Source organism: Pagrus major, chromosome 14 (genome assembly GCF_040436345.1).
Source record: "Pagrus major chromosome 14, Pma_NU_1.0".
In the NCBI taxonomy this organism is placed as follows: Eukaryota; Metazoa; Chordata; class Actinopteri; order Spariformes; family Sparidae; genus Pagrus; species Pagrus major.
Window position 1 is genome coordinate 15,776,099 of NC_133228.1, and position 14,786 is coordinate 15,790,884.

Below are 14,786 nucleotides of genomic sequence, written 5' to 3' on the forward strand. Positions count from 1 at the left end.
TGGTTGTAGGCGTTTTCATTTGGTAATCAACTGTATTGCACCAATGGTCTCCATAGTAACACGGCCATGCTGGGCAGCCTGGTTGTCCTGCCGAGACCTCACACTGCACATGATGTCATTTCCTCCTCACAGTTCAGCTGCCAACATGGCTGCACGGTGCACGTATTTTATGTTAATATATGCCAAACCACAAACTGTGTATTCCTTTCTCACATATGTTGTGGCTGATGAATCCCCAATCCTGTATGAATCATTTCAATCCTGTCCTCCACTCCACCACTTTCTTTGTCATTTTTTTTTTTTGTAGTTATTTGCAACTCAAATACAAAAAGAGAGGGAAATTCCCAGTTTGCCACTAAAGAAAACAGTTGTGTGAATGCCTGAGGTGCTGCGGTGTTGTTGTGTTGAAGGGCCAAGTTTGTGTTGTGTGACCAGACCGTGGTTGAGGTTCTGTGACTGTGGAAACAAAAAATCAGATTTACAAAGAAGTTAAACACTATTGGTTGTCTTGATACGGTAACAATTTAAGCCTGACTTGCTCTGACAGCAAAGGAGAGTGTAGCTGTAATTAACTGCTTTTGTTTGAGGCTTTTTGTGTCTGAAAATCATCGCAGTAAATTTCTGTTTTTTATTCTTTGTATGGTGATAATTCTGGGGCAAATCATCTGAGAAAAGCTACCATTTCATTCTTCACCTTCTGTCAAGAGAAGCACGATCCAACTCAACCTCTCCTCTCCTCTCCAGTCCCGTTTCTGAGACATTCCCAGCCTGAAACCCGATGCCTGTAATCTTCGGGAGCCCGAAACAGTCCTGCATGTTTAACAGCCTTTTGACGCAAGTCCGCAATCTAAACATGACATTTCGATGTTAGTTTAAAGCTGCAGTTACTCCCCTCACTGGGATTTTCCCCTTCGGCACGTAAAACAAAATGTCACCGATCAATCTCATGGCACGAAGGAGTGAGAAAAACATCAGGGATGGATGGCAGAGGTGTGACATGTTATAATTTAGTAAAAGCTAGCTGAGTGTAATGAGAAAGTGACAGTTGTAACAGCAGCGTACGGCTCTCATGATAGTGGCTGTGTTTTGGTATGAGTGTGTGTGTGTGTGTGAGTGAGAGTGAGTGAGTGTGTGTTGGCCTGGGCTCTGGGACACTGTGTGTGGTCCCTCCTGGTTTTTTGCCTCTGACTCACTCAGGCGGCCATGTTGCTGTGGATTTCAAGGAGGCCCAGACAGAGAGAGAGAGAGAGGGAGAGAGAGAGAGAGAGAGAGAGGGGAGGGAGCAGAGCTAACCCAGATTTACACTCAGAACACCAGGGGAGAAACAAAGCATCTGCAGCCATGCAAATACCACAAGTGCACCGTCCAATTAATGCGATAACAACAGCACCACGCTCGAGGATTTAACCAGTTTGAAATTTCTCTCTAGTGGCATCCTGAAGTATTTGTGAATATTCAAGTAAACTCAAAAAAAATCAGCATAAAATAATGTGCATTTTGTGTGTTGTTTAGCAGTTGTTAGTTAGTTTCCTGCAGCCACGAGAGGAAGTCCAGTCCATTATGGAAGTCCCAGAGGATTTAATGTAGTTTTGAGTTATTAACTGTGTCCCTCCACTGCCTCACTCCCACACACGGATACTCACAAGCACACTACTGCCATATAAACTACTACTACACAAAACTTCATATAAATCTTGCACAATTCTGACCGTCGTGATCTTAAAGGTGCGGTAAGTGATTCTGAAGAAAGATGGTTGATTGTTGAGTCTCATTCCCCGGTCGTCAAATACTGACTCAGTGATTTGTACATGAACCCTGGGAAGGAGACTCAACAATCAACTGTATTTCTTCAGAAGTGCCTAATTACTTCCGTACTTCTGAGGCAAACAGGCACTAATATACAGGAAACAAATTATAAATGTGAACCAATCATCTTACATCTCTTTTGATTGTATCTCCTCATGTATTTTTACTATAAAGTCTAATGTAATCCTTCACAGTCAGACATTCATTCAGCTAGACTTCAGCAGACGAGACCACATTTATGGTCTGTAAGCTGTTTGGCTATAACATGGTGTTCTTTCATGATATTGTATCATTATTGTCTAATAAGTGTAAATTACACATACTGCCCACATGGACTTATTTATATAATACTATGTACATAATGTTTTGTATTTATAAGTACTTATGAGAAATATCTCTGGAATATGACCTAAGACATTTACTCAAGCACTGTATTTAAATACAAATTAGAGGTACTTATATAAATAAATACTGTTATTTTCTTTTTACCTACTAGTTACTTTACACTCTGGGTTAATGTGGCAACATTTCTCACCATTTTCAGAATTTTTACAAACCAAACAATCTATCAATCAACTGATTAATCAAGAGCATAATCATCAGATTAAACCGTAATGAAAATAACACAAAATAGTTCCTCAGTAAAATCCTGCATTACACTGGTGCATGAGTAATAATAATCTAATGATATAATATATGTAGGAGTATGACAGCCACAGGGGACATTTTATTGTATTAAAAACTTTTACTTTTAACAATTAAACTACGTCTACACACTTTTACTTGAAGGTGCACTCAGTAGTTTTGGGGATGAGATTTTAATCAGAGGAGACAGATTTTTTTCATTTAATTCATGACTGAATAAACTATATTAACAAATGGTTCTCAGAGGACAACACAATTTAATTCTGTTTTACTTTGTTTATATTTGCAGGACCTTTCTAAGCAGCCATTTTTTATTTTCCTGTGAGGATAGCTTCTTTAATTATAGATTTATATTTCTGAGTTTATTATGACTTGTCAATGAACTTATCAATATTAGTAAATATGATCTTTCTGAGTTTGAATGGAGTACTTTTACAGTTTGGTATTAGTACTTTTAATTCAGTAAAGGATCTAATTATTTCCTCCATCACTGTACCTATATTTACACTATTTGTAATACACATATCTGGCCCGCTGGAGTTCTGGATTTCTTTTGCACAAATAATTGAACAATTAATTTACACAGTCTAGGCCATTGTTATTTATCTAATGCCCATTGCTCTTTAATGTCATCTCTTCTTCTATTTCTATGTATTTAATTCACATTGAAATACATCGGAATACCCATCTCTTATGCAGCTGTTGCATTTAAATCCTTACGTTATTCAATATGATGGTGAGAAGCTCATAATGCAGCATCAGCACCACCTCACTGAAAGTGCACATACATTTTAAATACATGTTTGTTAATGACTGCTGTATTAAAGCCCATGCACATTGCTTTAGCAGATCAATAATCAGTAAAAGGTCTTGAGGACCACCTGGGGTCTTCATAATAACTGTGAGAGTGTTCACATGATCACACAGGTGTCTGATTCAGCACAGACTACACACACCCTCCTGTCAGGTGGAGGCTCTGTGTTGTTTTGGGGGTCCTTGAGATGAGAACTTTTTGGAGAAGGCCTGCCATAAGGCACATTCTTCCACTTGCAGAGGGGGATGGGAGGGGAGGTTTTGTTGCTCTGGCTCTCCCCCACCATGTGCATACCAGAGACAAAAAAAAACACACACACACACACACAACCAGCAGACACCGAGCTGCAGCTCATGAACACAACACAGAGCTGTGATCAAGACGCTTCACCAGGAGAAAAGTCACTCCTCTGGACGCGCAGAGAGATATGGGATAACTGATCATCTTATTTTTCTGCCTGCATGTAAATAAAGGGGGGGCTGTGGAAAAGGGGGTGGTGCGTCAGAGCTGGAGATCCTATTACAGAGATCCAGACTTTTTCATGGCAAGTTTTTTGGAAGTGGGGGGAGGGCGAAATCTACTACTTTCACGGCTTTTTCATACCCAGCCCTAAACGCTCCAAATGAACACTTTGTATTGTTTTTTAAAGCGGATGATGCGTTTTCTCCGGAGCTGAGGGCAGTGTTTTTTTATCTCGGAGCTGCCGGAATTTGGATAATGAAGGAATTCCGGAGGATCCAGCAAGGATCGGACGAGAAGTGCAGAATAAAAAAAGTTTGGGAGGACTGCGAGAAAAGTTTGACGCGCTCCGCAGATTTTCCTCCTCGACATGCCGCGTTTGGAAACTTATTCTGAGGACTTCATCTGCGGACACATCTGCGAACAGGAGGAGTGAATGAGGCACCGAGGATTCAAAAAGTAATCGCACTTTTGCACGGTTGAATCTCCTCTCCCAAGATGTCTTCCCAGGCTCGGAGCCCCATTGTTGGATTTTACGGGATGCTTTGCGTCTGGGCTGCCTGGCTCTCGGGCTCCGGGGCAGTGTTGTCTCCAAACGGGACGATATTTGAGGACAAATGCAAGAAAACCACAACTTGCGAGGTTCTTAAGTACAACACATGTCTGGGATCGCCTTTACCTTACACGCATACTTCTCTGATCCTGGCGGAGGACTCCACGACCCAAGAAGAGGCTTATGAGAAGTTGACCATGTGGTCTGGTGAGTTTTAATGTCTCATTTTAGAGCCTATAGAGTGATGATCATCCTGTAGTTAAATCAGAAAACTGTGGAGACAGTAGATGTAAAATAAATCCCATTTGTTGGAGTGTAGATGCCAAAAACAGAGTTCTGTAAACACCTATGGGGTTATTATGAATATTAAGATGGTTTAAAATATTCAAAAGTGATAATTAAGAAGTATAACCTCACTATAAATCTATTATTGACTGCATTGTGTAGATTTTGTAATAAGCTTAGCATAAGAAAATGTTATATTTTGTCTTCCATGCTTTTATTTTGTAGTAATTAAACAATAAATACATAAATGAATAAAAAAAATAGTGGGGCCAGTTTGATTAATTAAAAAAAATATCTTGTTTTAATCACTACACAGAAATATTCAGCATTATTTACCAGGTGATGGTAATGTTAACTGGTGTGTCAATGGGCTGTGATGAGGTAGGCAGAGACCCCTCAACAGGAAATGAAGGGTTAAAAGCCATTAAAGGCAACAATGGGAGTCACTCACAGGTGTGAGAGAGGAAACAATAGTGGAGTCTGGCTGATAAAAGGTTTGTAGATGTTCTGTAAGAGGACTTTCACATTCATGAGCAAACACTAATGAGCTGCCAGAGCCTGGACAGTGACTCACAGGTGTCAAGTGCTCCTAAATAACTCATAAGGTGCCTTATTTGTATCTTGGGTATGGTTTATTGTGGCTCCTGTGCTCCTGAGAATAATGATTATTTTTGCTCTGTTAGGTTTAAATATGCTTTTGAGTGTTTCCACCGAATTGTTGTCTATGTTGTTGTTGTTGCTTTAAAAAATGTTCACTCTCTACTGATACAAAATGTCCCGGTGTATCACAGCTGGACTCGCTGGACTTGCAGATGCTTTTTCATACTTTCATGAGATTTCACAGGATCACCCTTTATTGGGACCACACTCAAATAAAAAAAATGACATTCAAAATAGGCCGGAAAGTCCCCGTATATTCCACATCAATTAATCAGCAGGATCATTTTTTGATTAATCACTTTGTCCATAAAATGTCAGATGTTGCAGATCATCAAGTGACACCTTCAGATTGCTTGTTTTGTCTGAGCAACAGTGAAAACCTGAAACATATTGAGTTGACAAGAGTACAACATAGAACAATAGCAATAACATTTTTAATTAGTAGTTGTTGATTAACTGTCTGTTCAGTGGCTGATTAGCGACTGACGATTATTTTCATTATCAATTAATCTGCCTATTCTAGTCTCATCCATTATCAAATTAATATCAATACTTAAATCTGCTAGAACCAGATTTTTATCAGGATCAAATCTGTACTCATTCGTCGATACCAGCTGCCTTAATATACCTGATTGTTTATATCAAAATCCATACATTATTCCCTGAGCAACTAATGGAAATGGCGAAAAAAGCGCTACGGTGCTGACGTGTTAAAGAAAGTTAAATAAAATTCCTGGATATGTGGCCGAGAGCCACTCTCCGTCCAAGTGTTGTGGAAATCCATTTTGTAGTTTTTGTGTAATCCTGCTGACAAACCAACCAACAAACCAACATACGATCACAGGCGAAAACATAACATCCTCTGCGGGAGCAAAACTTTGTCAACCAACAGTCCCAAACACAAAGACTCTTCATTTTCTGCCATAAATGACAAAGAAAAGCAGGACGTCCTGACATTTAAGAAGCTGGAACCAGCTAATTTTTGACACTTGCTTGTAAAATGACATCATCATCATCAGTCTGATAAATGTCGCCCATGTCTTGCTGTACATTTCTCATGTGTAATGTCAAATGTTCAGCCCGTTCTAACACTGTTTTTCTCTCCTAGGTTTGAGGAACGCTCCTCGCTGTTGGTCGGTCATCCAGCCGTTGCTCTGTGCCGTCTACATGCCCAAATGTGAAAACGGTAAAGTTGAGCTGCCCAGCCAGAGCCTGTGTATGGCGACGCGTCGGCCATGTAGCATCGTGGACCAGGAGAGAGGCTGGCCCAGCTTCCTTAAATGTGACCAGTTCCCTGTTGGCTGTTCGGTAAGCTTCACCGTTACATAATATCATTTTCACTACAGGTCAGAAGTCAGGGCCAGCTGGATAGCAGCCACCTTTGATTTTTAAAAATGGAATAATTTATTGTAATGATACCTTCAAGAAACTTTTTCTCAAATGATATCAAAGCAATGTTGGATTAGAAGCTCACCTTTCCCCTTGCCTTGTCCTCCGTGTGCAGAATGAGGTGCAGAAGCTCAAGTTCAACACATCAGGCCAGTGTGAAGCTCCCCTGGTAAAGACGGACATCCAGTCCAGTTGGTACAAGGACGTGGAGGGCTGCGGGATCCAGTGTGACAACCCTCTGTTCACCGAGGAGGAGCACGATGACATGCACGCCTACATCGCTTACTTCGGCACCATCACCCTCCTCTGCACCTTCTTCACCCTGGTGAGACTTAACTGTGATCTTCTACTCCTATTCTATAGATATCTTTTAAACCGTCCTCTGACTTTGAAAATGTCCTCCGATTCAGGCCACTTTTCTTGCCGACTGGAAGAACTCCAACCGCTACCCAGCCGTCATTCTCTTCTACATCAACGCCTGCTTCTTTGTGGGCAGTATCGGCTGGCTGGCCCAGTTCCTGGACGGAGCCCGCGACGAAATTGTGTGCAAGAGCGACAACACCATGCGACTCGGGGAGCCCTCGTACGTCTTCAAGCAATCAGTCATGAGATTAGATCAGAATATAATCCAAACAAAAAAAATTGAATTCACTCATCTGTTCTGTACAGGTCTTCAGAGACGCTCTCGTGTGTCACCATCTTCATCATCGTGTACTACTCCCTGATGTCGGGCGTGATCTGGTTCGTCATGCTGACCTACGCCTGGCACACGTCCTTTAAAGCTCTGGGCACCACCCACCAGCCGCTGTCCGGCAGAACCTCCTACTTCCACATGGTCACCTGGTCCATCCCCTTCATCCTCACTGTGGCCATCCTGGCTATAGCAGAGGTAAAATCTCAAACACTGAGATAGGAAAATGTTTTCTAGTCATGGGAAAAGAGTTTTTTTTTTTCAATTTGGCCACTTGGTCATTGTCTCCCGTTGTGTGGTGGTCCACAGGTGGATGGAGACTCGGTGAGTGGGATCTGTTTTGTGGGCTACAAAAACTACAGGTACCGGGCCGGGTTCGTGCTCGCTCCCATCGGAGTGGTGCTTGTCGTTGGTGGCTACTTCCTGATTCGGGGTGAGTGACTTAAAAACCGAAGGCAGTTCTTTCCCTTATTTTCAAATCTTTCAAGCTTTGTGACCAGTGCTTCATATTTCTCTTTTCAGGCGTCATGACGTTGTTTTCGATCAAGAGTAACCACCCAGGACTTCTGAGTGAGAAAGCGGCCAGCAAAATCAACGAGACGATGCTGAGACTTGGTACGTTCTCTCGTCTGTTGCCACTTCACAGCACATTGTAGATGTGAGAAACAGCATGAGGGTGAAAGCCGTCCTGTTTGTGATCAGAGTTGAGATCTGGGTCGAGTTAAGGTGAAGAAATTGAACGTTTAAAGATGTGGCAGCATGTTAATTTGGGCACACTTAACACAGGGTTTATATAAAGGTTTGTAAGTTTTTGGAAAATGCTTAATCCTAGCTGTTACATTTGCAAGGATAGGAATAGAGAGCTGCGGTCTTAAAACCCAGACATAAGTTAGCATTTTTGCACTTCCAGTTCCCTCTTTAACGTGTATCAACATGCTAACAAGTGGCCAAATGACACTACAGAGGTTATCAGGGACATTAAACGTCATCAGGCCAACTACAGAGACTCATTTACTCATGGATATCTACTTGTAAACTATTTTAACTCAACTTTCCGACTTGTATACTTCTCAATTCACAGTAAAATTAAACAAAACGTGTAACCATCATAAACTTTTGTTTGCCAGAGGACTTATTTTCTGCAATAATCCAAGGGAGATGCTAACGTCGGGCTCGTTAATATCTCCAGTGTATGTCTTTCAAATATGGAAAATAAGCAACAACAAAATAAGAATTTCTTTCTGTATGAATGATACTGGCAGTGAAGAGTCTGGTGTCTCACATCTCATTTGTCGTTCTGTTTCTCCTCGTCAGGCATATTCGGATTCCTCGCTTTTGGCTTCGTTTTCATCACCTTCGGTTGCCACTTCTACGACTTCTTCAACCAGGCTGAATGGGAGAAGAGCTTCAGAGAATATGTTCTGTAAGTTCTCAGTGTCTCTCCTCTTTAGGTGTCAGAAATCCCGTTGAGAAGTCTGCTGCTCTTTCCTTGATCACACACTCAGTAGCAGAGGTTTACACCTGCCTGCATCGGGGCTACTTAAAGCTAAATCTTCCACACAGAAATCCACAAACTGATGCTGTTGAGACTCCAAACCGCTGCTCAACCGCTCGGCTCGCAGCGGTGAATGCAGCCCTATTCCCCCACACTGTTGACACTGGCTGGATTGGAATTAATTTAGCCTCAAATATGTAAACCACTCTCTCCTGCCCGAACATGTAAAAGACTCTTATTTACCTGATTCAGTGTTTGAATGTAGCTCAGTCACGAGAAAGTATTCAAGGCGCATGTAGCGTGGAGATTAATCATCTCATCATGTTTTCAACAGGTGCGAAGCCAACGTGACAATCGCCTCTCAGACCAACAAGCCGATCCCAGAATGCACCATTAAGAACCGGCCCAGCCTGATGGTGGAGAAAATCAACCTGTTCTCCATGTTTGGGACGGGAATCGCTATGAGTACTTGGGTCTGGACCAAGGCCACCATCCTCATCTGGAAACGGACCTGGTGCAAGTAAGCAAACGTCAGACAGTTTTCTGTGGTCATGGTTGTGCCTCTAAAAACACATGATTCCAGAGGTTGTGTTTTATGTCAGTTGTTATGTTTCATTCATTGAGTTTGGAAATCTGTAGCTTGGATTCCTTGTAGGTGCTTGAAAACTGCTCGAATCTTAACCCTAAAAATCAGTCTTGAAAAACGTGGATTTTCCCCCCTCATCATTTAAAAGTATGGGGACATAAATTTGCTCAAATTCTTGCCGTGCGTCTCCAGTGTGTGCATTTAGGTTTGCTGTGTTAATCCCTGGTTTTGTAACAGCACTCACAGGGGCTTACTGTGACTTGGATTTCACTCGCAGGAATTAGTTTCCTTCTCGCTTTGAAACAAAAAACAGTAATTCTACGAATGATTGTTTTCAGTTCGGGCTTAAGTCTCATCCAGAGTGAAATGACTAACATGTAGGAGATCCACGTCTTACCCAAGGTCACATGCCTGTCCCTCTTTCTAACCACCTGATCATTTTCTGTGGGGAAACACAGCCTTTCATTCTATAAGTTATTGTTTTTACCTGTGGTCTCTCTTTCTTAACATGCCTTATGTTCATGTGTCAGGATTATCGGCCGTAGTGACAACGAGCCCAAGAGGATCAAGAAGAGCAAGATGATTGCCAAGGCGTTTGCGATGAGGAAGGAGCTTCACAAGGACCCAGAGAAGGAAATGTCCTTCAGCATGCACACCGTGTCCCATGATGGACCAGTGGGTGAGTACTTCAGTGGATACACGTAATACTTAGGACCCACTGGTGTGTGGCTGTGTCTGTAACTGCAGTGAACCTTTTCTTGTCCTGTATTTTCTTATTTTAAAGTATAAGAAGTACTTAACTTATTTACTTAGTTAGAAAGATAGTTGATTGTTAAATTTATTCCCAGGTCTTCAAATTGGGCTATTGGCTCGCCGACCAGAAGCGTTGGTATTTGACGACTAAACAATCAACTATAAGAATGGATTACTGCACCTTTAAAATGTGTGTTTACAAACAGCAACTAACAAAGCCTACATAGTGTGCCTTTAATATTAACTCAGATCATTCTGGGGAAACCTACACTGATATTTACTTAGTTGTCCACTATTTGGACTGAAGAATGACACTTTGGACGCCATGTCTGGAGATGTTTGCTTGCCTCCACCTTGTGGCAAATAAGTGAAAATGCAAGGTGTCTGTTTTCTATTATTTGTAGTGGAGATCGTCCTCATGTTAGCCAGGTTTATGTGGGCATATTATTCATAGAGTCCTCCCTGTTTGCCCCCATTGTAATGGGTGGCTTCACCCAAAATACATTCATTTATCTTTGAGGCTTCTGGAAAGACACACTGTGGTTCAGTTTTGTAATTTAGTTTCTTAAACAATTGTGTTGGGTAGACATCTGAAAGCCTAGGCACGTAAAAACTGAAACTGTGCGTGAATAGATGCCGCTATAGGTAGGTGATAAACTACATTTTTGTACTTTGTGGTCACCGACTCGCTGAGCTTGGAGTTCAGTAGAAGAACGTCAAAGATGGCGCCATGTGTGCTGATATAATGCTATACGCCTTTTGTGAACCACTATGTGTTATTTTTCCTTCAAATTTGGCCTGAAAAAAATGTTCCGTTTGCTTTTTTGTGGCCCAGAGGCTACACAACTGTTATGTCTGTAGCTAAGAACTGAATGACACATTCCTCTGCTCGTGTAAGCTGTGAGGCCACTGCGGCTGCGGTGCTTGTTTAGCTTGGAGCAGTTCAGAGCTGCTGGGGCACCGCGGGGGAGCCGTTAACAGTATGTTGGATTTAAAGTTGTCCTTAGTTGTCCCTAAATTGAGAGTTTGTGGTTTGTCTTCATAGCTGGCATCAATTTCGACCTCAATGAGCCATCGAATGACGTGTCATCAGCTTGGGCACAGCATGTGACTAAGATGGTGGCCAGGCGAGGGGCCATCCTGCCTCAGGACATCTCTGTTACTCCTACTGGTACACCAGGTGAGAGCTGGGGACTGCAATTCACACCTTCTGCTCTAGTTTGTCTTTTTTCCTCTTTTCTCCCTCTCTTTATTGGTAGAATCACAAAATACGTTTCTGTCATTTTTTCCCAGTGCCACCCCCAGAGGAGAGGAACAGGCTGTGGATGGTGGAGGCTGAGATTTCACCGGAGATGATAAAGAGGAAAAAGAAGAAGAAGAAGAGGAAGAAGGAGGTACGTCCAGCGGAGGAGGCTATGGACCACCAGGCTTATCACCAGCGTGAGTTTGGTCGTAGCTCAGTGCCTCGTCTGCCCAAACTGCCGTGCCACCCGAGTCTGGTTGCCAATCTGCGGGAACAGCAGAAGCAACAGCAGCGGCAACAGCTGCAGCTTGAGGAGGAAGTCCTGCCAGGGTCCTTCCCAGATTTCCAACCCTCCTGTGAGGAGAGGTGTCCCTACCCACAATACCAGAGCGGTTGGAACAGATATGGCCGCAGCCTGCTCACTGACCATCTTACCCACAGCGACCGGCCAGAGGATCTGGGTCTCGGCCCACGCTGCCCTCCCACAGCCTCCACCTGGCAGACAGGTGGTTCTTCCCGCTACCCCGGGGAGACGGAGGGACTGTCAGAGATGATGGCCCATATGGCTCGGGTACCGGCAGCACGAAGGGCTGGCTATGGACCGGTTCACTCCAGGACCAATTTAATGGAAGCGGAGCTCATGGATGCTGACTCTGACTTCTAAGAGCATAGCTCCGTGGTACACAGACAGTAAGCTACAAAAAGTGCTGGAAACTTTCAAAAATCTTACTCAAGTGCACCTAATTTCCAGTGCCCAGAGGTCAAGATGGAACTAAGCTGGTCAGTTTTTAATCTTTTTGTTTTTTCTTTCTTTTGAGTTTGTTTTGTTTTTACAAAAAGCAAAGGGATAAAGTGAAAAAAATATGTTGTGAATAAGTTAATGAAAAATATTTTTTTATACTTTATTTGTGTCCAATGAAATTTCAAAGGCAACTCGGTGATGACAAGACAAATGAGGCAGCTAAACTTTATATGGCTTGAAACCGATGTCTTTATTCTGAAGCCCCCTGCGTTCATTCAGCCCTGTTTGTGACAACATTGAACTTTAAACGCGGCAGGATAAGTAACGGTGTCATTGATGAATTGCCAACTGCCTGTCAACTTTATTTTGGCAGTTGCTAAAACGTTTGAAAATTGTTATATTCTTAATCTTGGCTTGTCTGCTTTTGTCAGCCTGACTCATACAGAAGACCACACAGGTTAAAAAAAAAAGAAATGTACGGGCTACTTGCAAATATTGTTTAACCCAGGTCTTCTTTTGTGTTATATTTAAATGTTCTTAAGGCTCCATTTCTGTCTTCCCACTACTATTTAGCCATTAATAACTTGTGTTTATGTACAGTTAATTAGAGGTACTAACCATTATCTCCCTTGCCCTAGTAATACTAATATAACAGAAAATATTGCTAAGTGGTTTTGAGAGGTTGCCTTAAGAATCTATGATACAGGAAGAACTAAAAGAAATGGTTAAATTTGTATATGCCATATTGTAGAAATTGAGATTTCCATGGATTTTTTTATCATAAAGCAAAGAAAAAGAAACTCACGACTTCCGTAACGTTCTGTTGTCACAACTATACGCCCTATAACGCCCTCAGCCACGCCCCCCAGCACAGCCACGGTTGCAAAAACACCTGCAAAACTCGTGTGGAAAGATGGTGGGCGGAGCCTGCTCAGTCCTGTGAGACCAATCAGAGCTGACTGGGCTTCCTCGGGAGGGGGGCCTTAAAGAGACAGGAGCGTTCAGACAGAGGGTGAATACGAGTGCTGCAGCAATGGACATTATGTGAAAAATAATGTGTATTTTGAACATTAAAGCATCTGAACAGTTTCTATTCACCACCCAAAATAGAAGTATGAACCTGAAAATGAGCATAATATGCGGCCTTTGAGTCGAACACATTGCCCTCTTTGCGTTGTACTTAAACAGAAGAACCCAAATTATTATCTTATCCTTACTTTCCATTATTTTATTGACATCTACAAAGTAGCAGTGACACGGTTATGTCAAAGAATTAACTTAACACCCGGCTGACAAGCAAACACAAGGCTTTCAGGGGTTGTTGAGTTACTCTTTAAACAGATATTATTCATAAAGATACTGAGCTGAAAAACATGATTCAATACACCCACAGATAGCTTATTGTTTGTTTGGAGAAGAGTACTGAAATAAAATGAAATGTCCATCTTAACAAGTTCTCTTTGTATACTTCAGAACAACTTTTCTTCTTGTATAATTATTTTTAAAAGTGTTATTTTTTTACAGCAGTATTTCTACTTTTGTTTATCTGTTGTACATATTCAGTCTAAACTGGGCTTCATATGTGTGTCCTCTTCTCTTCAGTCCAGTTGAAGGTCGTCTTCATGCTGTATTTTACACTACAGTGGGCTTAGAAGTCACTTTTTACCTAAATGCATCTATTTTTCACCCTCTCTCTCTTTCTAAATGTGTGTACTGTATATAGGTTGTCCATAGATTTCCTCAATAAGGGTATTATTTGTACAGATTTATATATCAAGTCACTTGATTACTCTGCTGATATGATAAATAAAAAGGGAAGAGTCAACTACGCTATAAAAAGTTTTCACTGTACTTGTGCTGTAACCAAAATTTCACCCAGCGTTGTCATGTTACACTCAGTATGGATAAATGATGCTGAAGCAGACTGTGATAGAGCGCCTCATAGCCGATACAAATTAGCCTGCCTAATGTAATTCATGTGAGATGTGTATGATAGAGAATTATTTATGTTATTATTAGTTACCACACTGCTATGAATTTGTCAATGTAGTGAGTCTGGCAACAAAAATAAAGCATATTGCATAAGCTGATGTCCACCCCAAAAAGTTTATGTTCAGAGATTATTAAAACATTAAATGAAGATTACTTTAGACATCATGTTTCACTTTTTATGCCTTGGAAAGTAATAAATTCTGTTTTTTGTGAGCTGTCTAAAGGATGTCGGCCTACCAGCTGGTCTTGTGTTGCTCTCTGTGTTTAGTCTCCCAACTGTGTAAAAAGAAAAGATTACTGTCACTTTGACTGTGCAGCTGTACTTTTTGTGTTTTCATGTGTAAATAAAAGTAACCCTACACTTTTCTGTGTGATTGTTTTGTCATATTTTCACACACTGGATTCAGTTTTGCCTCTAGATTGTTACTATTACATTCAGAGCTAAGTGTCTGATTGTACAAAAAATAGATGCCCACTGATGAAAAACCACTGAGGCTCGTTCATCTTCACTGTTTTCTGTCAGCTGAACGATAAAAAAGGTTTTAATCTGTTTCCCAAGTTGTGCCTCTTTTTCCTAATACGAACAAATCCTTTCATTCAGTTGGTATAACATGAACCCAAAACTTTAAGCCCCCCTCTGGTCAAATATGTTCCTACAGTTGAATGTTTGAGC

The 14,786-nt window shown here is 41.6% G+C and overlaps 1 protein-coding gene across 1 annotated transcript; it reads left to right on the plus strand.

Annotated features, from left to right (window-relative positions):
- Window positions 1-3,951: 3,951 nt before the first annotated feature.
- Window positions 3,952-14,477, plus strand: smo (smoothened, frizzled class receptor). Its single transcript, XM_073480252.1, has 12 exons — window positions 3,952-4,484; window positions 6,331-6,530; window positions 6,727-6,936; window positions 7,022-7,194; window positions 7,281-7,500; window positions 7,612-7,735; window positions 7,825-7,917; window positions 8,617-8,725; window positions 9,132-9,317; window positions 9,914-10,062; window positions 11,182-11,316; window positions 11,430-14,477. The coding sequence occupies exons 1-12, from the start codon at window positions 4,223-4,225 to the stop codon at window positions 12,041-12,043; spliced, it is 2,475 nt and encodes an 824-aa protein (XP_073336353.1). The 5' UTR covers window positions 3,952-4,222; the 3' UTR covers window positions 12,044-14,477.
- The last annotated feature ends 309 nt before the right edge of the window (window positions 14,478-14,786 follow it).

What these genes read in the sequence shown, in the direction of transcription:
- smo (XM_073480252.1), top strand. Translation starts at nt 4,223, where the DNA reads ATGTCTTCCCAGGCTCGGAGCCCCATTGTTGGATTTTACGGGATGCTT. An exon ending in TCTGCACCTTCTTCACCCTG is followed by an intron (nt 6,937 to 7,021) that starts GTGAGACTTAAC and finishes CCTCCGATTCAG; the next exon opens with GCCACTTTTCTTGCCGACTG. An exon ending in CGAGACGATGCTGAGACTTG is followed by an intron (nt 7,918 to 8,616) that starts GTACGTTCTCTC and finishes TCTCCTCGTCAG; the next exon opens with GCATATTCGGATTCCTCGCT.